The 24,799-nt window shown below is 36.2% G+C and overlaps 1 protein-coding gene across 4 annotated transcripts in view; it reads left to right on the top strand.

The window, feature by feature from the left end:
- The window catches only part of MYH10 (myosin heavy chain 10), a 176,560-nt gene that overhangs the window by 84,494 nt on the left and 67,267 nt on the right, over window positions 1-24,799 (top strand). For all 4 annotated transcript variants that reach the window (XM_077165944.1, XM_077165942.1, XM_077165945.1 and 1 more), the window contains exons 7-12: window positions 6,930-6,993; window positions 8,859-8,957; window positions 9,818-9,961; window positions 10,208-10,303; window positions 12,634-12,752; window positions 13,440-13,592. In XM_077165944.1, coding sequence (XP_077022059.1) covers window positions 6,930-6,993; window positions 8,859-8,957; window positions 9,818-9,961; window positions 10,208-10,303; window positions 12,634-12,752; window positions 13,440-13,592 — 675 coding nt within the window. The remainder of the gene's footprint in view (window positions 1-6,929; window positions 6,994-8,858; window positions 8,958-9,817; window positions 9,962-10,207; window positions 10,304-12,633; window positions 12,753-13,439; window positions 13,593-24,799) is intronic.

Here is a 24,799-nt window from a genome sequence, read left to right as displayed (position 1 = left end):
TATTTTGTTTGTTTGTTTGTTTGTACAGTGACTTAAACCACTTTGGCAATTCCCAGTTATTATGTTTCTTTTGGTAAATGACAAGCTTCCAAATGTTAGAGCTGGGTAAAGGCCCTAGGTCTCCGCCCTACAACTCGGTTATCCAGTTACCCTGAAAGCAAGTCAGGATTCTGCACCCTCATATATATTTATTAGCAAGCAAGCGCTATACAGTCTGGGAGATTGGATGCAATCCCAGTTCTCTCTGTCTGTTCAGGTACCCTGGCCAGACCTTTGTTCTGAAAGATTTACTTAGGCAAAGGTGACAGGATCCAGAGGAGGGACCTGGTCTGCGCCAGCAGCCAGTGTCCTCCAAGGCGGTGGCTGCCCACAGCACTTGTCGACTCAGCCCTGGGCTCCATTTCTGCAGGACATCTCCCAGCAAGGTGCCTTAACACCTGCTCACACCTCTATCCAGGCATCTTCATGCCACTTGTTTTACCGTAGTATTTCTGATGTCCATTGTACTAACACAGCCACTCATCTCACCAATGAAAATTCACTTTTCTAAAGTCTCTGGTGTCATTGGGAGATGAAGATAGCTGGAGCTCTTAAAGTAGTCACCACTGGCACCTGGCCTTGGGATTAAATGCTTACTAATTACTCCTAGACTGAGTTTCCCCGTGTAGGCCACATAGCTGCCTCCAGTGTGGAGATCAAAACTAAACTAACACACGCACATAGTCCACTGTCTGTGCTGATGTAAATTACAGAGCCACATAGGAACCAAATTAAAAGAGGAAGAATACTATATTGTTCCAGTATTAAGTTGCCAACTTTTACCACAGATCCATTATAGCCAACAACAAAAAAAAGTTCCTAGAAAACAATGCTGATTTAGAAGGAGCAAAATTTTAAGAATTAAGTGATTTTCTTCTTTTTATTTTACAATATCAAAATATCTAAGTTATCCTATCGTAACTTAAATAAAATTCTTATTTATATTTTACCTTAGAAAGAGAGGAAATTCTTGTGGTCTTTGCTTTTTAAAACTCTAGAAATAAGTGTGTAAAATCATGTTCATGGCCTAGGAGATAGCAAGTGGATGGCATCAAAATGTATAACTCCATAATTAACACAGAATGTACTTGTCATTTTTGTTTTTGGTGAAATTCTGCTTGAGCACATTGAATGCCATAATCTGACCTATAGGAAGCTCAAATATGAAATGAGCATTTTCAGCACACATTTTTTCACATACTGTTTAAAGTGTGAAACAACCCACTTAAAAGTAAAATTCCTTACCTCTTTTCCAGTTTAGTCTAGATGTGCATTTTAATAAAAAACATTAATTCTGAAAGGGTATTTATTATGTATGTGAAGGAGGAAGCTTTTAAGTTGATAAATTTTTTTCCCTTTCTGTTCCCCACCACCCAGAAGGAATGAAAAGACTCTATTTACCTGTCACTGTAGTTGACTGTCACAGTGACATGATGTAACCCGAAGCTTGCTTCTTAACTAATTTGTTAGGCTGTTCAACATTAAGGGAACTATTTAAATTCTAGAATATCTGGGGTATCTTCAGCTAAGTATTCCTTTTTGGTTCTGAAATTTCTTTTTATCTTGTATGAAAATGCTTGGGTATACCTTATACACTGTCTGAATATGAATGTCACTTAGTTTTAAAGAGTTGATAATTTTCAACTTAAGATTTTTTGTTCTGTAAAGTATTTTCAAAATGAAATAAGTTCTAGAGCTTTGGCTTTCAGAACATAGATTTAAGTTACTAAATATGCTGTTTTCAAAGATACTGATTTATTTTGGGTATCCCTAGAATATGGGGATGGGGGGATAGGGGGCAACCCAGAGTCTTCCTAATCACGTCCCCTCCTTTCGTTGCTCTTTGCCTGACCCTTTTCATTTAGCCAGAATTTGTTTCTCTGGCACTACTTGTACCTATACAACTACGTTATAACTAACAACTATGGGCCCCAGTTATGAAACAGAAATTTGGTTGGGGATCTGCTGAGGAAATGAGATAGATTTTATGTTGGTGACTTTGCTTATCTCTCCAATTAAGTGACCACATGTGTGAATTGGTTGGGGACATTTCTTTTTTTGGTTATCTGTTCGGAAGGCCAAAACTTTTACTCTCTTCCATTTTTGTCTAATTTGATTCTGTCTTCCTTTTCAGTTTTACAACCTCTTATGAAGGAAGGGGAAAATATATTCCCTAAATATAAAATGGATAGTGTTCAATTTTAGATTTAAAATTTGTAGGATTTCAAAATTATCAGCATAATTACTTTGTCTTATGGCACAAATGAAGAATTTCTTTTGTTTGAATTTAGAACTTCTAGTTTATCTGAGGTGGTTTAGAAAAAGGAATTGGAAATAATACAAGGAGTTGAAAGCTTAAACAGCATGTGTATATTTGCATAAGTTAAACAGAATTGGTGAAAGCTGCAATTTGTATTACCGGTTATAATGACTTTTTATAAGTGAAAAGTTCTCTTATAAGAATTAGGTGATACCGTATGATTTTGTTTAGTCTTTCTGCAGTACTAAAATGAAAAGTTTAAGAGAGTATTTGCTTGGGCAGATTATATTGGCAAAGTATCCTTTGCTGCTTTGGAATAATAACATTGTCTTTTGACCAGTCTCTTAAAATAGCAATTTTTATTAATTCAGTGAGGAATTGCATAGATAATACAGCTATTTAAAATATATAAAGAACTTTAACCCTTGGTATAATGATCTTAACTTTTAGTTTCTTTTTTGAGCAGGTTTAAGTATTTTTATATATATTCTTTATTAAGGATCTTTCCTTAATACTTGCTTTTTAATTAGAATAAAACTGATTCTCTTTTGTAATTACTGTGCAGATTCATTGGATCCTTTTACAAATCTAAGATGCATTATAGAGTATTAATGATCTTATTTTTTCAATATCTTGAAACACGTTGCTATTTCATCATCCTAGGAATTATTTTAACATTACTAATCAGTTATTCCCAACTATGCTAAAAAAACTAAAGTTGTAAGAAAGATGGAATTTCCTAGAAGGCTACTACAATAGTGAAATAAATTGTCACAATTTGTATCATCCTTAATTTTCCTTATTGTATTGCTCAAAGTATTGCATTATCCTTCAAGAAGGTATGAAAGAAAACTTGAGACACCCTATCTTTGTAGTCTGCTTTTAGCTTTGAATCAGTATAGTTTAAAAGTCCGAGTCATTAATTTTTTGCACATAATGGCAGAGGAAAACATTTCACAGATGTTAGGCAAATCATGAGATGTGTGCAAGGAGGCAGAGGCACCATAAGTCTAATGATGATGGCAAGATGGATTCTATATGCAAAATATCAGACTGAGTCTTCAGATGACGATGGCCTAGAATTTCTCCAAATTCAGAAACAATTTATTTCTAAAGGAAATATGGTATAAAAACCAGTTAGGGGCAGGCCACAATGGCTCAGCAGACAGAGTTCTTGCCTGCTGTGCCGGAGACCCGGGTTCAATTCCCAGTGCCTGCCCATGCAAAAAAAAAAAAAAACAGTCATTCAAAAGGAAGGATCCCTCCATTCAGTATTTTGTAATGGGAATCTGGACAATCTTATTTTGCTAAAAAGATATGCACTAAAATTTATCCGATGGTTCATCAAGGGACAAATGCTGCAGGATTGTGTTTATTTGAAAGTTATTGGAAAGGGATGATGTAGAGATGAAAAAATTCATTGATCATTTTAATTGGAGTTCATGAATCTATAAATGAAAAGGTTTTATACTTACAGAGCCAAAAATAAGGCCTTCCCTTTTACAACAAAACTATGAGCTGCCAGATGATTCATATTTTTTCAGGTACTACATTCCAACAAGTGAGGGCAGTAATAGGTCAGAACCTATAGGAGATGTTTTGGGTTCTGGAGTCAGTGTTAGCAAGATAGGTGTGTTCCAGGTTCATGCACAGTTGGTTACATTCAAAGGATGATGACAATTCAGGAGTGTGTAATGTGGATTTAAAACCTGTATTTGCTGCATTTAAATTCTTAATACAATTTTAAATAAATTTTTAATTTTTCAACATCCCTTTGGTCTTCTGTAAATTATTTATAAAATTATGTAACATGGTGGGGGGGTGCAGATTATTGGACCCAGATGGTAAATAATAATGACCATGTTTACTGGTTTATCAAGACTTATACCTTGCTTATATTTCTTATGATTCTCCATCTGTAATGAAATGTTAATTGTATCAAGGTACTTCTTTAGCTTAAGAGCACAATTAAAAGCATATCAAGACCTTTACCCATAGAAGCCTTTCCCCTTCCCCCACCTGTGGCTGTGAAACGACGGCTCCAGCAGCATTCTCCTTTCTCTTTAAGACTCTCCTAGCTTGGTCCATTTATAAGGCTGCTTCACAGAATACAGTTTTCATTGCAGTCTGAGTGCTAAGATAAAAGGATATGAGGTATTATAAATTATGTCAGTCCTGCTGGCACAGTCTGAGCTTGTAATGAACTCTTTCAAAGACTTCTTATTTCCTCATCTGTAAAACTATGGCTCATCCTCCAACAGTATACACACGTAAACCTCCTTATTCTTTGTTTCTCAGCCTGTATCTGGCCTCTAGCCTGGGCTGGGATCTCTGATTCTTAGCAGTAGAGGATCAGAACCCTGTGTCTTCATCCCTTTACTTTTTCCCTCTTACCTATTCAAGTCCAACCATGCCCTAATTCCTCTATATGCTAGCAGCCTTCTGGCACTCCCTAGATTCAGGCCTCTTCTCCACCAATTCAGCCCAGACTCTTGCCTCAGCTTCTCTCTGTCCTTGTGACTGTCTACCTCTGCCCATCTCTCTCCTTACCCGCCTGCCTTCCCTCTGGTTCCTTGCTTTGTCTATTTACTCCATAGTTGGCTTACTTTTTTTTCTTCCCATTTTTTCATTAGAGAAGTTGTAGGTTTACAGAAATTTCATGCATAAGATACACAAATCCCATATACCACCCTAATATTAAACCTTACAATAATGTGGTGCATTTGTTGCAGTCCATGAAATAACATTTTTATAACTGAGCTATTAACTATAGACCATCATTTACAGTATGGTTCACTGTGTTGTATACTTCTGTGTTTTTTGTTTTTTAGTTTTTATTCTAATAGCATATACAACCTAAAATTTCACCTTCTAATTTATTCTGTGAAGCAAGCATTGCCCTCATAGAAAGCCAAATAAAGATGTACAAGAAAGGAAAACTACAGACCATTTTTTTCTTATAAAAATATTTAAGGTGATGAGCTTAACCCTGAGACCTGTTTGATTAGGCTATAACTTCCCATCAGAAGTGGTTGGTTAGAGCTAGCTCAATTTTTGTCACTTCCTTACCCAATTAGAACTATTATTTATTATGATATCTATGGCACTCTGGAGCATAGACTCTAAAAAGCAATTTTTGGATAATACAGAATAGAAAGTAATCATTTTCAAAAATCCAAAGGCTTCTGGTTTCACAGTGTTCTTAGGTGTTATTTAGTATAACCAGAAAATGGTGGTGACACTCCCTCCGCGGGGGGGGGGGGGGGGCCACCAGGACTCAGGAGTGCAGCTCCCAGCCAGGGACTAGAGCTTTTCTGGGCGGAAGAGAAGAAAGCTACCTGTGGTTGCTGCTTTGAATACCTTTAGCCCAGGATGTTATAGCTTCTTGGAAATAATGGAAATAGTTTTCCTTGTAATTTAGGAGATATAATCAGATTGCAGTGTCTCCAAGAGTATATGGTGTGTATGGATGGTGTGAGGTAAGGGTCTGGGTTCTTTTTTGTTTTGTTTTGTGTATTTTACAAGCAGTATTTGTCAAAAAGGCTATCCTTTCCCTATTAAATAACTTCGGCATCATTTTGAAAATGAATTGACCAAATATGCAAAGGTCTGCATCCAACTCTGTTCAATCCTTTGATCTGTGCCTGTCCTTTCACCAGTACTACACTGTGCTGATAAATCCATGGCGGGTCTTCCAACTGTGTTTCTCTTTTTCAAAATTGTTTTTGACTATTCTAGGTCTTTAGCATTTCCCTGTGAATTTTGGAATCAACTCATCAATTTCCACAAAAAAATAAAAAAGCCCTCCAGACTCTTGACTGTTTAGATGATGAATAATAGTAGTATGTTTGGAGGTTTCAGTCCTTTTAAGCAATTCTGGATAAATACTTCTTGATCACTGTTTCTTTGTCTTGCTGACTGTTTAATTTGACCATTTATATTTATAAGTAATAAGACAACCATATTTGCTTTTATTTTGCTTTCCCTCTTTTTATTCTGTCTTTACCAGCTCAAGTATCACTGTTATGAGAATGTTATAGAATAAATTATGAAATAATCCCTATTTTCTGCTTCCCTAAACAGATTATATTGTAAGGGAATTAAATATTTAGAAATTTGGAAAACTGTTCCACATAAAACCAATCTAGCATTTTGTAAAAGAAGTAATTCTCTTTCATCATTGTTATGATTATGGTCTGTTCAAGTTTTCACTTGTTTTTTTTAAATGGATTTCTGTTTTCCTTGGAAATCATCTATATTATTCGATTTTTTTTCTGTTAGTATAGTGCTGGATATACTGTTCCTTTAAAGCTATTAAAATCCCCTATATCTCAGATTATTAGAAGAGGTTTTTTTTTTATAAGTTCTAACTGATTGGAGTTTTGTTACTTTCCTTTTGTTAATAATTTCTACTTTTATCATGTTATAGTCTAGGACTGTGGCCTGTCCTATTGCTACTTTTTGAAATTTATTGATGTTTTTTCTTTTTCCTTACCTTTCTTTTTATCTCAGGCCATATGATAAGGTCCATTTTTGTAACCAGTTCATGAATACTCGTTATCTTATTAGAATGTTCAGATCCTCTATGTCCTTATTTATTTTCAATTTTCTCTTTTTAATTTATTTTCAGGGCAAGTTTATTCGGATCAACTTTGATGTAACTGGCTATATCGTTGGGGCCAACATTGAAACATGTATCCTTTTTTTCATAACAGCATAATCCCAAATAAAGAAGGGTTGAACCTTCCTAATTCCTCATGGCAAGCCTCTGTGACAGGTGATAGCACTCCTATCATCTAGATGATGACTCTTAAGCCCGGAGATATTGTGACTGAATATTAACTGCAAATAGTGGGTTTTGTTGTTTATTTTTAAAACCAGGCTGTAATGTATTCCCATGGCTGCAAACTGGAGCATTCACTGGACTGAGAATTCCCTGGTACATCGACCCAGGAAATGTCTGTGTGGTATGACCACGTTTAGATGAATCTGTCACATTAAGCTGCACTTCGCTTATGCTTATTAGCTCTCATTTTACCGCCATTTCTGGTATTAGGAGGGTGGGCAGGTACACATTGAAACAAGCCTTCGGAAAGTACAGTTAAGATATTTTTTGTTATTAAAAAGAAGGAAGCCAGAGGAGAAAATAAAATGTCAAATATGTAGAATTAGTCCCAAGAAATGTCACATATACAGAATTGTCTTGAGAAATGACAGTTAAAAAAGAAGGAAATTTGATTAGAGGTAATAAAATACAAATGTTCTGATAGTGTGTCAATTAAAAATGAGGGTACAGATGATAATACTTGTTAGAATAATCTTCAGTGATAGAAATATATTGTGTCTGTTTCTCAGAAGGGTAAGTAAACTCAGGTGAGGGACAGATCAACATTTTCATGTTAACTCAGGATCATATTTTATGTCTCTAATATGCTCAGAAACTCTTGAAAATAACGGGAAATGAATCTCACATTTAAGTTTCTTTGTATTCTTTGCATCGCATTAAGTTTCTTTCTCTGTTACCACATTATTCATATGAATGTAATTTTCACCAAATGCAGAGGATGTATTTGAGATATTCTGATATAAAATATAGACCAGATGGCATATAAGGAATTAATTCACTTTGCTGGCCCTGGGGAAGGTTTGTCTCCAAAGAGACCATCATCTTCCAAAGCAGTGGCTCTCAGGTTCTGAGAGAGCCCAGCGTGGTAGGGGCCCCAGACACGCACTGTGAGCCTGAAGACATCACGGCAGAGGGCACAGCCAGAACTCAGACATGAGCCCCGAGTGGACAGTTACCCTGAAATGCAGGAGCTGGCCGGCCTGCTCTGTGGCCCCTGGGGCTCTGGATCCTGGCAGCATGGTTCTCCAGTATAGTGATTCTGGAAGATTAATGAGAACCATAAATTGTATAAATTCTCTTTTTTTTCACTTGTACATACAATAATTTAGACTCTCCAGAGCAGTGAAGGGAAGGCCAGTGGCTGCTAACCTAGAAGCATCATCTGGAAAACTTCAGTGTGGTGGTGAATGGAAAGTGGCCAGCACTCTGCACCTGGGGCTTTCTACGCAGGAGCACTTATGGGTAGCATGCTGCCAAGCACTGACCTTTGGGAGACACACCACATTTTGATTCCTAGCACTACTGCTTGATAGCTGTTTTCTAATTTAATTTCCTTATGCCTTCGTGTCCTTGTTTGTAAAATTGTGATGATAATTCTGGACCTATCCTGTTTTAAACTTCATTTTCAATAGCTTACTGTTCCTGGCATAGTACTGTGTTCACTGAATGTAATCCAGAAAGTTGGGAGTGGGGTGTCTGGGGGAGTGCTCTGTAATCTAAGTTCCCTTCCAGTATAGTGATTCTGGAAGATTAATGAGAACCATAAATTGTATAAATTCTCTTTTTTTTCACTTGTACGTACAATAATTTAGACTCTTTCATCGCAGGATAGCAGATATATAGCAGAAAAAGAATATGTATTATGAATTAAGTTGTATAGACACTGAACAGAGACCTTTATAAATAGTTTAATCCTTAACCTTCTTTGCTCAGACCTTCTAGAAAAGTCTCGTGCTGTTCGTCAAGCAAAAGATGAGCGTACTTTTCATATCTTTTACCAGTTGTTATCTGGAGCAGGAGAACACCTGAAGTGTAAGTTACAAAGTTTTTTTTACTATTTTATATTCATTTGAATATCTTTTTAAATATTAAATCTTTTAATAACAGATCAGTTGCAATAACTAATGGTTTTGCAGACACATATTCAAACTGGTTAAATCATGAAAATGAATTTCCTTGTCATGAGATAGGCACATTATTTAAAGTGGCAGGTATGAGTGTTGTCGTATTACCTTTGACACTTTGTCTTTTCTTTTAGAAAGTTTTTAAATTAGAAGACAAATGATGCATTTGTCTGCAATTGTTTCAAATCTATAAGTATAAAAGCAAGAAAATAAAATTGCAAGATAAAATTAAGTAGAAGTGGTATTTTTATTACTAGATTTATAACTGAATATATATGTTATACTTCCACTAGTATTAAAAAGAGCCTATGATGGGATTTTGTTTTTGTTTATCTGCTTATTGGCATGAATCATAAGGACTAGAAATTTAGGGTTAGGCAGGATAAGAAGGAGAGCTCTGGTCTGGGTCGGAATTTTCACAGAATTATGTGAATGAGAGAAGGCAGACTCCTTTCTGATTTCTTCTGAGTCTCAAATTCAGTGTTCCTTCTAAATAATGAGTATATATGTCATCTAGATATCAGTAGATACATACACATTAATAATTTTCTCATCTGGAGCCTAAGCTTTTGTTAACTGTAGGCATCAGTTAAGATCCTGTCCCAGAAATTATTTTGAAAAAGACCTGCAAGGAAAAAAAAAAAACAGATAAATATATAGAGTAGTTGTCTCTGTTATGATGTGGTAGCAGGACAGTTTGCATGTGGGCATGTTTGGGTCTATTTATGAGTGTTTATTAAATTGTATTCCTTTTATGTTTTCTTTTAGCTGATTTGCTCCTTGAAGGATTTAATAACTACAGATTCCTCTCCAATGGCTATATTCCTATTCCGGGACAGCAAGACAAAGATAACTTTCAGGAGACCATGGAGGCAATGCACATAATGGGCTTCTCTCATGAGGAGATTCTGTGTATGTGGCTTTGCTAAGATTCTGATACTTACCTATATCACACTTCTAAATTGGGGTCAAATAACCTAACTAGAAAATGATTGAGAAATTGATGAGAACTGCCCATAATTTTATGAAATCCTGAGACATACCTTACCAAAAAGTTTTGTCTTACCAATTTATAGCACAAGTACATTTGAATACTTCTCTGCTACATTTGGATGCAATGTTTTCATTAATTTTTTTTTTCTTTTTATCAATATAAAGCAATGCTTAAAGTAGTATCTTCAGTGCTACAGTTTGGAAATATTTCTTTTAAAAAAGAGAGGAATACCGATCAAGCTTCCATGCCAGAAAATACAGGTAAATTGTTGAATACTGATTTTATTTCTATTTAGATGATGGGCTCTTGTGTTCTCCGAGAACATATTACAGTGCAAGCATAAAAGCACTCTTCTCCACAACTCTTGAGAGCAGAGCAGCAACCTGACATGCCTACGTGAGGACCTAGATGATTCTGTAAATGAGGGAAAAGGGCAGGTGTGCAATGATAGGTCAGTGGATCCTGTCCTAGCACCACTGTGGCAGGAGGACCTGGAGGGGGCGTAGGCTGCAGGAGACTAATGGCTTAACTGCAGGGGAGCAACAGCTGCTGAGTCCTGCCCAGTTTCTATCTTGCAGGAATATGGGCCCAGAGTTACCAAATTCATTGAATTCTCAAAGGAAGATGGAAATCTCAATTTTAATATGAAATCTTTAAATTTTTAAATGATGAAAACATTTAAATTTACACCAGGAATAAAAATTTTTGAACCAGAAAAATGTGTTTTTAGGCTTTTAAGAGTTGTCAGTTTGTTTCCCTTTCTCTGGAGACAAAAAAAATAAATAAAGTAAGAGAGAGATTGAGAGAGAGAAACCTACATTGCCAAGGATGCCTGATTACCTGAGTAAATTTCTTTCATTCACATGAGCATCACCAATCCAACATGGCCAGCGAAGGCTAACATAAATTCACATTCCCTGTTCTTGAAATAGTCCTTTTTTTGGTAACCCATTTATGCTTGTTAATTTAATTCTGTGTAACTCTTTTAAGGGACTTGTGCTTCTTGTGATGCCTCATTTATTTCCTGACCAAGACCTTTACACATCCTAGAGCTTTTGATCTCCAGGACCATTAAATGTATTGTTCAGTGAAGGTGGTTTGATTGACATAAGGACCTACTTCTTCCATCTCTTCTACCCTGTTCCCATTCCCCCATTCTTTCTGCCCTGTCTCCACCCACACCCTCCACGTGGAGGTGTACTTTTCAGCTCTGCAGTGAGGACATGTCATTCCAAGGTGCTGGTTCTCCACCAGATAAATAGAAGTTTGGTTATGTCTGTTTAAACATGTAGCTGTATTTCTTTATAATTGCACCATAAAGTAAAAGTTGTAACCTGGTCAACAGAAAGTTTTCAGTTCTCTAGATTTAATTGATGATTGTACTTATTTCACTTCCGTAACTTTTTGACTAATTCTGAACATGTGAAGTCAGTGAAGATTCTCAGGAAGGGGAGTAGGAGGCAGGCAGAAAAATGGGCATCATGCAAAAAGGTTTATGTCTGAACATTTTAATGATAAAGCACTGGGAGCTACCTTAATATGTTTAATGGAATGATGTAAACCACAATAGACCCACATTCTGAAGTATTCTTTTGCCTGTTAAAATGATGTTTATTATGATAAGAAGCAAAGGAATGTGAGCAATTTGCTTTTTTTCTACTTCTTCGTATTTTTCAACTTCCCATAACTTGCATGCACACAAACATACTTATGTATGGAGCCAGGACCTAGAGGTTGAAGTAGACAAACTGGGCTGTGGGAAGAGTCATGAAACAGACCCCACCCACACCCCCACCCCCTGAGGTCCAGACTGCCCTGTGCCAAGTCATCAGTACAGGGAGTAGCCTGGTCACCTTGGTAGGATGCAGGTCTTTGACATGAGAACTTTGTGTAGATTATACTTCTCAGTTAATTTAAAATATGCTTGCCCTATACAGTTTTTTTTCTATTTTAACATAATCAGAAATTAATTATAGTTCCATTTGCTTGGACCTTGATGATACTGGACGGTGCACTTATCGTGAGATGGTGAATCTGAGGCTGATGAGCCTCAATCAGCAAATCATAAAATTAGCAGCTATTTAATGAGTGTGTTATGCCTGGCATGTAATCAAATAATTACCTTTTTAAAGCATTTTAGATTCTCCTGCCTACTAAAATATTATTACCGGGACATCACCAGTTGTATTGGTAATACAATATTGATGATTTCAATAATTTCAATCATTTTCTCATTCTCTCCATTATCCATGAATTCTAAGACATAGTAACTTGGAATTCTATCCAGAATAAGTAAATGCAGACTAACCATCTTTTACAGTCTCTAAGGATGAGTCTTTTCTTATTAATTTGAAAAGATAAAAATATTTTTCATCAGGCTTAAAGCTTATCTAACTTGCAACACTTTTTTTCCCTTTTTTTTTTATTAGAACGGTTGTGGTTGCAGGTTGTAACTTGCAAGACTTTTAATAGTTTATTTCTTAATGTAATTTAATGATTACTAAAGTTTTCAGGTATTTATTGATTATTGTGATTACATCATAAATAAAAATCTAGTATTTAAGAAAATAACAAGACTTTTGAACTTTAGTTGCACAGAAACTCTGCCATCTTCTTGGGATGAACGTGATGGAGTTTACTCGGGCTATCCTCACCCCCCGGATCAAAGTCGGCCGAGACTACGTGCAGAAAGCCCAGACCAAAGAACAAGTAAGTTTAATATTTGGCTCTCTGACACACGACAGTTGAATCATCAAGACTCTCTATTCTATGGGTGTTTCTTGGTTACTGATTGCTAATTGTGTTTTCCCTAGTATCATTTTTTCGTTTTCAGAAAAATTTTTAAAGGTGATTTTTAGAACAAGTGCATTTGAAAGGCAGTCTCCAGTTTTCCCTAGGTAGATAAATAATCCAGTAGAATGGACCCACGCCCTTCAGGGACCAGTCCAGCAAAAGGTGGCTCCTCTACCTTCCCTTGTGGTAGGTGGCACAGTGACAAGAATGTAGGAATTGCGTTCACCCATTTTATGGTGCTATTGCATTAAGAAATACACTGATGGCTTAAATGAGAAGGTTAGAAGGTGGCTCTCCTGTGAGAGGGTTCCTCTAACTGTGTAGAACCTCTGCAGAGAACCTGGGGGCATCAAGAGGAACTTAATTTTACTGGACATCTTCACTCATCCCAAAATTGATTATCCACAGTCTTCCTGGAATTGTACCAATAATGCCCTCTGTTGCTGTGCAAAATTGATTAATTTTAATGTATCCGACATGGTTAAGCAGTAAAGACTGTTTCACAGTTGTTGAATTCTGCATTAGATGAAATTCCATATGACAGCTGTTAATGCTTTGTTGAGATTGTTTCCAGGATAAAAGGTTGATGTTGTCTAATTATAGGCAGACTTTGCAGTAGAAGCACTGGCAAAAGCTACCTACGAGCGACTCTTTCGCTGGCTGGTTCACCGTATCAATAAAGCCCTGGACAGGACCAAACGTCAGGGAGCATCTTTCATTGGAATCCTGGATATTGCTGGATTTGAAATTTTTGAGGTACTGTTCTCTCCCTGCCTCCCTCCTGCCCTTTCTTCTGTTAATTTGTCTAATTCTGTACTATGGCCCACATGCCTGGCACAGCACTGGGCACCAGGGATAGGATGAGAAACACGACAGGTGTGGGCCCTGCCTGTTTTTGGGGAAAGTCAGACAGTAACAGACGTGTGGGAATGGATGGATTGAAGGAACCAGATGAGGTGCGGTCAGTGGAAGAACTGGGGAGGCTATCTTTCTGGAGCCTGTTCCTGGAAGGCTTCTCCGCAGGAATAACTGGCATGCTACTAGGATGAAGCAGCCAGCCTCAGGCAGTTTTTCTTGCATAGAAAGAGCCAGTCCCATGGCCCTGCCTGAGAAAAAAGTTGTCAAATGTTAGAGACTGCTAGAAAGTCAGTGCCAGCACTGAGAGCTGAGCAGAGGGAGGAGGAGGCCATTGTCATAGACCAGGAGCTAGGTGATGGCGTCTCAGCTAGGAATCGGGGAGCAGCACAAGGTGGAGGATGTGTGGAGAGCACAGGATCTATGTTCTGAAGATAATGACCCACGGGTGTTCATGATAAATTAAAACTGTTTTATTGTGAATGTGACTAGATTTTCCCAAGCACTGATTCACCATCACTATAAATCACAGCCAAGGTTTGTAGTCACATATGTGCGATGGTTTTACAAAGAAGTGTATAAAACTTTGGTCTCATAAACATATGAGACCCTTCTTTAATAGACTCCTTTAATAGATTCGTTATGTAGTAAGGCAAAATACTAAATTTCAAACTTATTGAGGTCAGTGTGCTAATGTGGCCACCAATTGGGTGTTGAATTGTCTTGTAAGATGAGGTTCTTTAAAATTAAATTTTAATTGGGTAAACAGCTCAATTAGAAAATGGGCCACATAAAGATAGATATATTGACCAATGGAATCGAATAGAGTGCTCAGATATAGACCCTCTCATCTATGAACATTTGATCTTTGATAAGGCAGTCAAACCAACTCATTTGGGACAGAACAGTCTCTTCAATAAATGGTGCCTAGAGAACTGGATATCTATATGCAAAAGAATGAAAGAGGACCCGTATCTCACACCCTATACAAAAGTTAACTCAAAATGGATCAAAGATCTAAACATTAGGTCTAAGACGACCATAAAACAGTTAGAGGAAAATGTAGGGAGATATCTTATGAATCTTACAATTGGAGGCGGTTTTATGGACCTTACACCTAAAGCAAGAGCACTGAAGAAAGAAATGAATAAATGGGAGCTCCTCAAAATTAAACACTTTTGTGCATCAAAGAACTTCATCAAGAAAGTAAAAAGACAGCCTACACAATGGGAGACAATATTTGGAAATGACATATCAGATAAAGGTCTAGTATCCAGAATTTATAAAGAGAGTGTTTAACTCAACAACAAAAAGAGCCAATCCAATTACAAAATGGGAAAAAGACTTGAACAGACACTTCTCAGAAGAGGAAATACAAATGGCCAAAAGGCACATGAAGAGATGCTCAATGTCCCTGGCCATTAGAGAAATGCAAATCAAAACCACAATGAGATATCATCTCACACCCACCAGAATGGCCATTATCAACAAAACAGAAAATGACAAGTGCTGGAGAGGATGTGGAGAAAGAGGCACACTTATTCACTGTTGGTGGGAATGTCAAATGGTGCAACCAGTGTGGAAGGCAGTTTGGCGGTTCCTCAAAAAGCTGAATATAGAATTGCCATATGACCCAGCAATACCATTGCTAGGTATCTACTCAGAGGACTTAAGGGCAAAGACACAAACGGACATTTGCACACCAATGTTTATAGCAGCATTATTTACAATTGCAAGGAGATGGAAACAGCCAAAATGTCCATCAACAGATGAGTGGCTGAACAAACTGTGGTATATACATATGATGGGATATTATGCAGCTCTAAGACAGAATAAACTTATGAAGCATGTAACAACATGGATGGACCTAGAGAACATTATGCTGAATGAGACTAGCCAAAAACTAAAGGACAAATACTGTATGGTCTCACTGATACGAATTGACATTAGTGAATAAACTTGGAATATGTCATTGGTAACAGAGACCATCAAGAGATAGAAATAGGGTGAGATAGTGGGTAATTGGAGCTGAAGGGATACAGACTGTGCAAGAGGACTGGATACAAAAACTCAGAAATGGACAGCACAATACTACCTAACTGTAATGTAACTATGTTAAAACACTGAGTGAAGCTGCATGTGAGAATGATAGAGGGAAGAGGGCTGGGGACATAAATGAAATCAGAAAGAAAGATAGATGTTAAAGATCAAGATGGTATAATCTAGGAATGCCTAGAGTGTATAATAATAGTGAAATGTACAATGTACAAATTTTTAAAATGTTTTGGCATAAGGAAGAACAAAGGAATGTCATTATTGCAGGGTGCTGAAAATAGATGCTGATCAATACTTTAAAATGTCACCTTATATGTGAGACTAAAGCAAAAAATGTTTGTTACAAAATTTAGATTTTGACTAGAGCATTTCCTAATATAACTCATGCAGATAGTTTGATTGAATGTCATAAGTACTTGGAATCTCAGGTAGCACATGAGATTTTGTTGATTTGTCCAGGGTGATCCCCCGATGAATCCCAGAGTGATTTGATCCGTGACTGGAAAAGAATTTGCAAGCCCCCTTCGGGGAATGGTGAGAGTGGGGAGAAATTCAACTTCCCCAAGTTGAATTCTTGATATTCTCACAAGCAGTGTGGACAATAAAGCTATAGGCTGAGTCCCCAGTCTTGGGGTTTGTTCACATGAAACTTAACCCCACAAAGGATAGGTCAGGTCTACTTAAAATTTAGGCCTAAGAGTCACCCCCAAGAGAACCTCTTTTGTTGCTCAGATGTGGCCTCTCTCTCCAGCCAACATGACAAGCAGTCTCACCACCCTCCCCCTCTCTGCGTGGGACGTGACTCCCAGGGGTGTGGACCTTCCTGGCAACGTGGGACAAAGATCCTGGAATGAGCTGAGACTCAGCATCAAAGGACAGAGAAAAATCCTAGAATGAGCTGAGAATTAACATCAAGGGATTGAGAGAACCTTCTCGACCAAAAGGGGGAAGAGTAAGATGAGACAAAGTGTCAATGGCTGAGAGATTCCAAACAGAGTTGAGGTTATCCTGGAGGTTATTCTTACACATTAAGTAAATATCACCTTGTTGTTCAAGATGTAGTGGAGAGGCTGGAGGGAATTGCCTGAAAATGTAGTGCTGTGTTCCAGTAGCCATGTTTCTTGATGATGATTGAACAATGATATAGCTTTCACAATGAGACTCTGTGAATGTGAAAACCTTATGTCTGATGCTCCTTTTAGCTACATCAACAGAAGAGTAGAACATATGGAATAAAGATAAATAATAGGGGGAACAAATGTTAAAATAACTTCAGTTTGAAATAGTGGTAAATGAAAGCGAGGGGTATAAGGGGTATGGTACGTATAGTTTTTTTTTCTCTCTATTATGATTTTATTTCTTTTTCTGTTGTCCTTTTCTTTTTCTAAATCAATGCAAATATACTAAGAAATGATGAATATGCAACTATGTGATGATATTAAGAATTACTGATTATATATGTAGAATGGAATGATATCTAAATGTTTTGTTTGTTAATTTTTTTTTAATTAATAAAAAAAAGTTGAAAAATAAAAATTGGGCCACGCTGGAGGGAACTGCCTGGAAATGTAGAGCTGTGTTCCAGTAGCCATGTTTCTTAAAGGTGATTGTATAATGATACAGGTTTCACAATGTGACTGTGTGATTGTGAAAACCTTGTGTCTGATGCTTCTTTTATCTACCTTTTGGACAAATGAATAAAACATATAGATTAAAAATAAATAAATAATAGGGGAAACAAATGTTAAAATAAGTTTAATAGATTGAAATGCTAGTGATCAATGAAAGGGAGGAGTAAGGGGTATGGTATATATGATTTTTTTCCTGTTTTCTTTTTATTTCTTTTTTCTGAATTCATGTAAATGTTCTAAGAAATGATCATGATGAATATACAATTGTGTGATGAAATAAAAAGAATGTTCATATTGTATGTTGATTGGTTTTATTAATAAAAATTTTTAAAAAGAAGTGGCCAAGGATTTGAATAGGCTTATAAGTATATGAAAAGATGCTCAACATCATTAACCTTAAAGAAATGCAAATTAAAGCTATAACAAGATAGCATTTCACACTAGTAGGATGGTTATAATAAAAAAATTATAAATCTACTCTCAGAATCTCAACTGTTGCTCCTACAGACAGTTTCATCCATTAACTGACCACTAGAAGAAATTGCTTTAAAACTGATTGATTTATATAGAATTTAAGAAATCATGAAAGGTGGCTGGGCACAAATTGCATTTAAGAAAATCCATGCCTTCCTATAGAAATAATCAGAGGGCATAATGAAAATAAAAACCCCCATTTCCAACTGCAGCAGCAACAACAACAAAAAAAGATGAAGTATTTAGGGATAAATTTATATAAAAAAATGGGGAAGTTTTAGACAAAGACAACTTCAAAATGCTACTGAGAAAAACAGAAATGGATTTGAACAAACAATAAACACCCTATTCTCCAATGAAAATTTTAGCCCCATAATAATGTGTATCTCACCAAAATTAATCTATAAATTGAATATAATTTAAAATCTATTAATAAATATTTAAAATTTCTTTTTTATTGTGGTCGAATATATATAAAAATCATAACCATTCTAAGTGGACAATTCTTTGACATTAAGTATGTTGACAAAACTGTGACTTTCACCACTGTCTATTTCCTGACTATTTTCATCATTTCAAATTAAAACTCATTCATTTAATAATAATTCCCCATTCCCACTGTCCACAACCCTGGTAACAACTGTTCTGCTTTCTGTCTCTATGAATTTGCTTACTCTGAGTATTTCATATAAGAGAAATGATACAATATTTGTCCTTTTTTTGTCTGGCTTATTTCACTAGACACAACATCTTCAAGGTTTCATCCCCTTTGTAGCATGTGTCGGCGCTTCATTTCTTTTTGCAGCTGAATAATATTCCAGTGTATGGATATATCACATTTTGAGTTGCTTCTACCTTTTGGCTACTGGGAATAATGCTGTGGTGAACATTGGTGTACAGATATTTGTCCAAGTCCCCTCTTTCAATTCTTTGAGGTTATGTTCCAAGGAGTGGAATTGCTGGGTCCTATGCTAATTGTTTAATTTTCTGAGGAACCACCAAACTTTTCCACAGTGGTTGCATCGTTTTACATCCCCCCCATCAATGTATGAAGGCTCCTATTTCTCCACATCCTCACTAACAGTTGTTATTTTCAGATTTTTAATAATAGCCAGCCTAGTGCGTATGAAGTTTTAATTTGCATTTATTAATGGCTAATGATGTTGAGCATCTTTTCATGTGCTTATTAGCTATTTGAACATCTTTAAAGAAATGTCTATTCAAATCCTTGGTCCATAATTTAATTGGATTGTTCAATTAAAATTTAATTTTTTAAGTGGGTTATTTGTCTTTTTGTTGAGTTATAGGAGCTGTTTTTATAATTCTGACTTAAATCCTTTTCAGATACGTTGTTTACAAATATTTTCTCACATTCTGTGGTTGTTGTTTCATTATCTTGCTAAAATCCTTCGATGTACAAGTTTTTAACTTTTTTCGGGGAGTGGGGCGGTGCATCGTCCAGGAATTGAACCCGGGTCTCCCGCATGAAAGGCAAGCATTCTACCACTGAACCACCCGTGCACCCCTAAAGTTTTTCATTTTGATCAAGTCCATTTTGTATGTTTTTTTGTTGTTGTTGCTTGTGTTTTTAGTGTAAAATCTAAAAGTCCATGGCCTACTACAAGGTTCAGAAGATATTTTCCTATGTTTTCTTGTTAGCTCTTAAACATATTTAGGTCTCTGGTCCATTTTAAATTAATTTTTGTATATGAGAAGTGAAAAATAAGCATCCACATTAATTCTTATGTATGTGGATTTCCAGTTGTCCCAGCAGTCTTTGCTGAAGAAACTATTATTTCCCCATTGAATGGTATCCTTGTTGAAAATCAGCAGGCCATAGATGTGTGGATTTATGTCTGAAGTCTTGATATTACATTGGCCTATATGTCTAATCTTACGCCGATACCACACTGGAGCAACTAATGTAGCTTTGTCCTAAATTTTGAAGTCAGGAAGTGTGGGTCCTTCAACTTGTTCTTCTTCAAAATTGTTTGGGTTATTTGGGACTCCTTTAAATTCCATATGAATATGAGGATAGGCTATTCCATTTATGCAGAAAAGGCTGCTTGAATTCTTAATAGGAGTTCATTGAATTTGTAGATCACCTTAGGCTGTATTGATAGCTTAAGTCTTCCAATCCATGAACATGGGATATCTTTCCATTTATTTAGGTCTTTAATGTCTTTCAGCTGTATTTTGTAGTTTATAGTGTACAATCTTTAACCTTCTTGATTAAATTTATTCCTATGTCTTTTTTCTTTTAAATGTTATCGTAAATTGAATATTTCTTATTTCCTTTTCAGATTGTTCTTTACTGGTGTATTGTAACCCAATTGACTTCTGCATGTTTACCTTGTGTGCCAGTTTGAAATGATGTATGTACCCTAGAAAAGCCATGCTTTAATCCTAATGCCATTTTGTAAAGGCAGCCATTTCTTCTAATCCCGATTCAGCATTGTATTTTTGAAAATGTAATTAGATCATCTCCCTGGAGATGTGATTTAATCAAGAGTGGTTGTTATGCTGGATTAGGTGGAGGCATGTCTTTACCCATTTGGGTGGATCTTGATTAGTTTCTGGAGTCCTATAAAAGAAGAAACATTTTGGAGAATGAGAGAGATTCAGAGAGAGCAGAGAATGACATAGCACGAGAAGCAGGGAGTCTACCAGCAGAGAGGCATCACCTTTGGAGATGACAGAGGAAAACGCCTCCCGGGGAGCTTCGTGAAAGGAAGCCAGGAGAGAAAGCTAGCAGATGACACTGTGTTCGCCACATGCCTTTCCAGATTAGAGGGAAACCCTGACCCTAGTTCACCATGTATCTTCTCACTTGAGAGAGAGACCCTGAACTTCAACGGCGTTCTTGAACCAAGGTATCTTTCCATGGATGCCTTAGACTGAACATTTCTAAAGACTTGTTTTAATTGGGATATTTTCTCGGCCTTAGAACTGTAAACTAGCAATTTATTAAATTCCCCCTTTAAGAGCTGTTCCATTTCTGGTATATTGCTTTCCAGCAGCTAGCAAACTAGAGCACCTTGTATCTTGCAACTTTGCTAAATTTTTTATCAGTTCTGGTAGCTTTCCTGTGGATGCTTTGGAATTTTCTGTATAGGATAATATCATCTGCAGATAGGGATAATTTGACTTTTTTCCTTTCCAGTTTGAATGCTTTTTATTTCTTTCCCTTGCGTGCTTGCTCTGGCATTCATGTTAAATCTTCCTTAAGTGTTTGGTAGAATTCAGCAGTGAAACCACCTTTTCTTTGTTTGGAGATGGTTTTTGATTACTGATTCAAATCTCTTCGTTCTAATCTGTTGAGATTTTCTATTTCTACTTTTTTCTAATTAGATGATTTGTATGTTTCTAAGAAATTGTCCATTTCATCTAGCTTTTCTGGTCTGTTGGCATATAGTTGTTCATAGTGCCATCATCTAATCCTTCTTATTTCTGTAAGTTTTGTAGTATGAGCCCCACTTTCATTCCTTATTTTAGTTTGTGTCATCTTTCTCTTTGTCAGTCTGGCGATTTTGATCTTTACAAAAGAAAAAAAGCAAGTTTTAGTTTTGTTGATCCTTTATTGTTTTTTTAATTTATTTCATTTACCCATTTTCCTATTCTCTATTTGTAAATTTTCCAGTTTTCTTTTTGTTACTGATTTCTAACCATTCTATTGTGATCTGAGAAAATACTTGGTAGGATTTCAATATTTTTAAATGTGTTAAGATTCCAGTTGTGAACTTATATATGGTCTATCCTAGAAAATGTTCCCTGTGCACTTGAGAAGAATGTAAATTCTGCTGTCATTGGGTAGAGAGTTCTCTGTATGTCTGTTAAGTCTAACTGTTAATAACATTGTTCAGGCCCTCTGTTTTTTTATTGACCTTCTGTCTAGATGTTCTATTAGTTTTTGAAACAAGTGTTTTGAAGTCTCCAACTATTATTGAATTATCTGTTTCTCCTTGAATTCTGTCCATTTTTGCTTCATACATTTCGGGACTCTGTTGTGAGATGCATGTATGTTTATAATCATATCTTCTTTCAGGATTGAATGCTTTATTAACATGTAATATCCTTTTTTGTCTCTTTAATCTTTTTTTACTTAAAGTCTATTTTATCTGACAATAATATAGCCACTCTGGCTCTCTTTTCATTATCTTTTTTCCCACCCTTTTGCATTCAACCTCTTCGTGTCTTTGTACCTAAAGTGAATCTCTCACAGATAGCATAAAGATGAATCACACTTACTCATCCAGTCACGATTTCTGCCTTCTAATAGATGTATTTAATCCACTGACAGTTAAGGTAATAACTGAGAAGGAAGGATTTGCTTCGGCTATTTAGCTATTTGTTTTCTGTATGTCTTATATATTTTTTGTTCTTCAGTTACTCCACTATTGCCTTTTTATGTATTATTTTTTTTTGTAGTGTGTGCCATTTTGATTCCCTCCTTTCTTTTTCTTTACATGCTTTTTGTTATTTTCTTAGTGGTTACCTTTGTAAATACAATGAACATTTTAAACTGATAACCTCATTCGACTAAATGAACTTAGTTTCAGTAGTATTAAAGCTCTCTACTACTATATACCTCTGTACCTCCCCATTTTTATTGTTTTTATGGTTATTGTGTCAGATTACATCTGTATACACTGTATGCCCATTAACATAGATTTTAAATTTTTTTTTTTACACATTTGCCTGTTATCATATAGGGGAGGTAAAAAGCAGTTACAAACCAAAAGTATAATACATTTATCTATGTAGTTACCTTTACCAATGTTCTTTATTTCTTCATATGACTTGGAGTTACTATCCAGTCTGAAGGACTCCCTATAGCATTACTTGTAGAGCAGGTCATCCTGTAATGAACTTTCCAATTTTTGTTTTTCTGTAAATGCCTTCATTTCTCCTTCATTTTTGAAGGATAATTTTTGCCAGATATAGAATTCTTGGTTGACTGTTTTCCCTTAAAGACTTTAAACATTTCACCCCACTGTTTTTTGGCCTCCCTCTGTTACTCTTAGGGGGGATCCCTTTTTTGTGACAAGTTGCTTCTCCTGTGCTGCTTTCAAAATCCTCCCTTTGTCTTTGGATTATGATGAGTTCTCTATAATGTGTCCTGGTGTAGATCTCTTAGAATCTGTCCTGACTGGAATTCATTGAGCTTTCTGGATGTATATATTTATATCTGCCATCAGATTTGAGAAGTTTTGGGATATTGTTCCTTCATATGCTTTTTCTGTCCCTTTTTTGTTTCTCTTGTCTTCCTGGATCTTCAGTGATATGTATGTTGGTATGCTTTATGGTATCCCACAGGTCCCTCAGGCTTGATTCATTTTTCTTCATTATTTTTACCTTCTGGTTCTTGTACTAGATAATTTTATTTGTTTTGTCTTCAAGTTTACTGATCCTTTCTTTTGCCTATTCATATCTACTGTTGAATCCATCTGAGGTTTTCATTTCAAATGATGTACTTTGCAGCTTAAAAATTTCTGTTTCTTTTTATAATTTCCATCTCTTTATTTTATTCAGGCAGCATTTTTCTAATTTCCTTTAGCTTGTTGTATGTGGATTTCTTTGGCTCATTGAACAAATATTAGATGGTTGATTTAAAATCTTACTAATAGTTCTGGTGTATGAGCTTCCTCAGGGATGGCTTCTGGCAAATTCTTTTTTTGTTGTTGAGAATTGGACATTCTGAACATTATCTTGTTATAACTCTGGAACTATAGTTCTCCCACTCTTCTGGAATTGCTGGGTTTTTTGTTGTTGTTGAGGGCTGGAACCATCAATTTTACTTTTTAAAATTATTTTTGCTCCCAAAACAGGGGCTGGAAAGAGAAAACAGAAAAATAAATAAGTACCAGCTCTTTAAGAGTCCTCTGCCACTTTTGCCTGAGGGGAGTTGGCACAGTTGCTACCTACAGTGTGTGCCCCTCAGAGATTTGAAGTAGCTGATCAAAAACTATGGTCTGTGATGAGACCACACACTCTGGGATTTTGGAGAACAAGGTCCTTATAGCCCACCCTGACATGAGCAAGCTGCACCAGGAGCCTGGGTAGCAGTCCCCACTGCTGCCTGCCATATAGGGGAGGGGTGTAGGGGTGGTGCCACTGCACAGAGGGGAAAGTGCACCAATATGTACTGCAGTTTACCAGCCTTTTCCTCCAGTCTTCTCTGGATGCTGCACAGTGTTCCACGAGATGCTGGAGTTCCAAAATAGTTGATTCAGATAGTTCCTGCCAGTTCAGCAGTTGCTTTGCTGGGGGAACTGATTCCTGGAGCTTCCTCCTCTGCCATCTTCCCACCATCAAATGTTTTGAGAGGGAGAACTAGGCAACCTCATTCTAAAATTAGTTTGAAAAATAAATTAGTAAAAATAAATAAAAAGTAATCAGTAAAATCTAAAAAAAGAAACTAAAGGAGTAGTAGAAAATTTTAAATGTAAATACTATTGAATTTCAAGAGGTAGGATTTGACATATGAATGTTACAATAGAAAATGTGTTTTGCTAAGCATGCAAAGTAGTTTTGTAAACATTTGTCATTGAAAAGAAATGAGGAAAGCCTAAATGTCCGCTGTTAAAAATTGGTTAAATTAATTAAGCTTTAGCCAAACGGTGGAGTACTGTGCAGCCTCTATATAGAATGAGGTGTCTTTATATACTGATATGGAAAGGTTCCAGTATATATTGTGAACTAAACGAAAAAAAACAGAAGATAGCATCCCCTTCCCCATCCCAAACATATTTTGTAAATGTATAAAATAATACTTTGTAAATGTATAAAATATTTCTGGAAGGATTACAAAAAATAGGTCATAGTGGTTGACTATCAAGAGAACCAGTAGAAGGTTAAGATGAGATTTACTTTTCAATGCTTCTGTGTATTTTGAATTTTATATTGTTACCAATCATTATTTAAAAATATAGTTGGCGGTTTAAAGAT

Source organism: Tamandua tetradactyla, chromosome 6 (assembly GCF_023851605.1).
Source record: "Tamandua tetradactyla isolate mTamTet1 chromosome 6, mTamTet1.pri, whole genome shotgun sequence".
NCBI lineage: Eukaryota > Metazoa > Chordata > Mammalia > Pilosa > Myrmecophagidae > Tamandua > Tamandua tetradactyla.
This window is presented reverse-complemented; position numbering and strand designations above follow the sequence as displayed.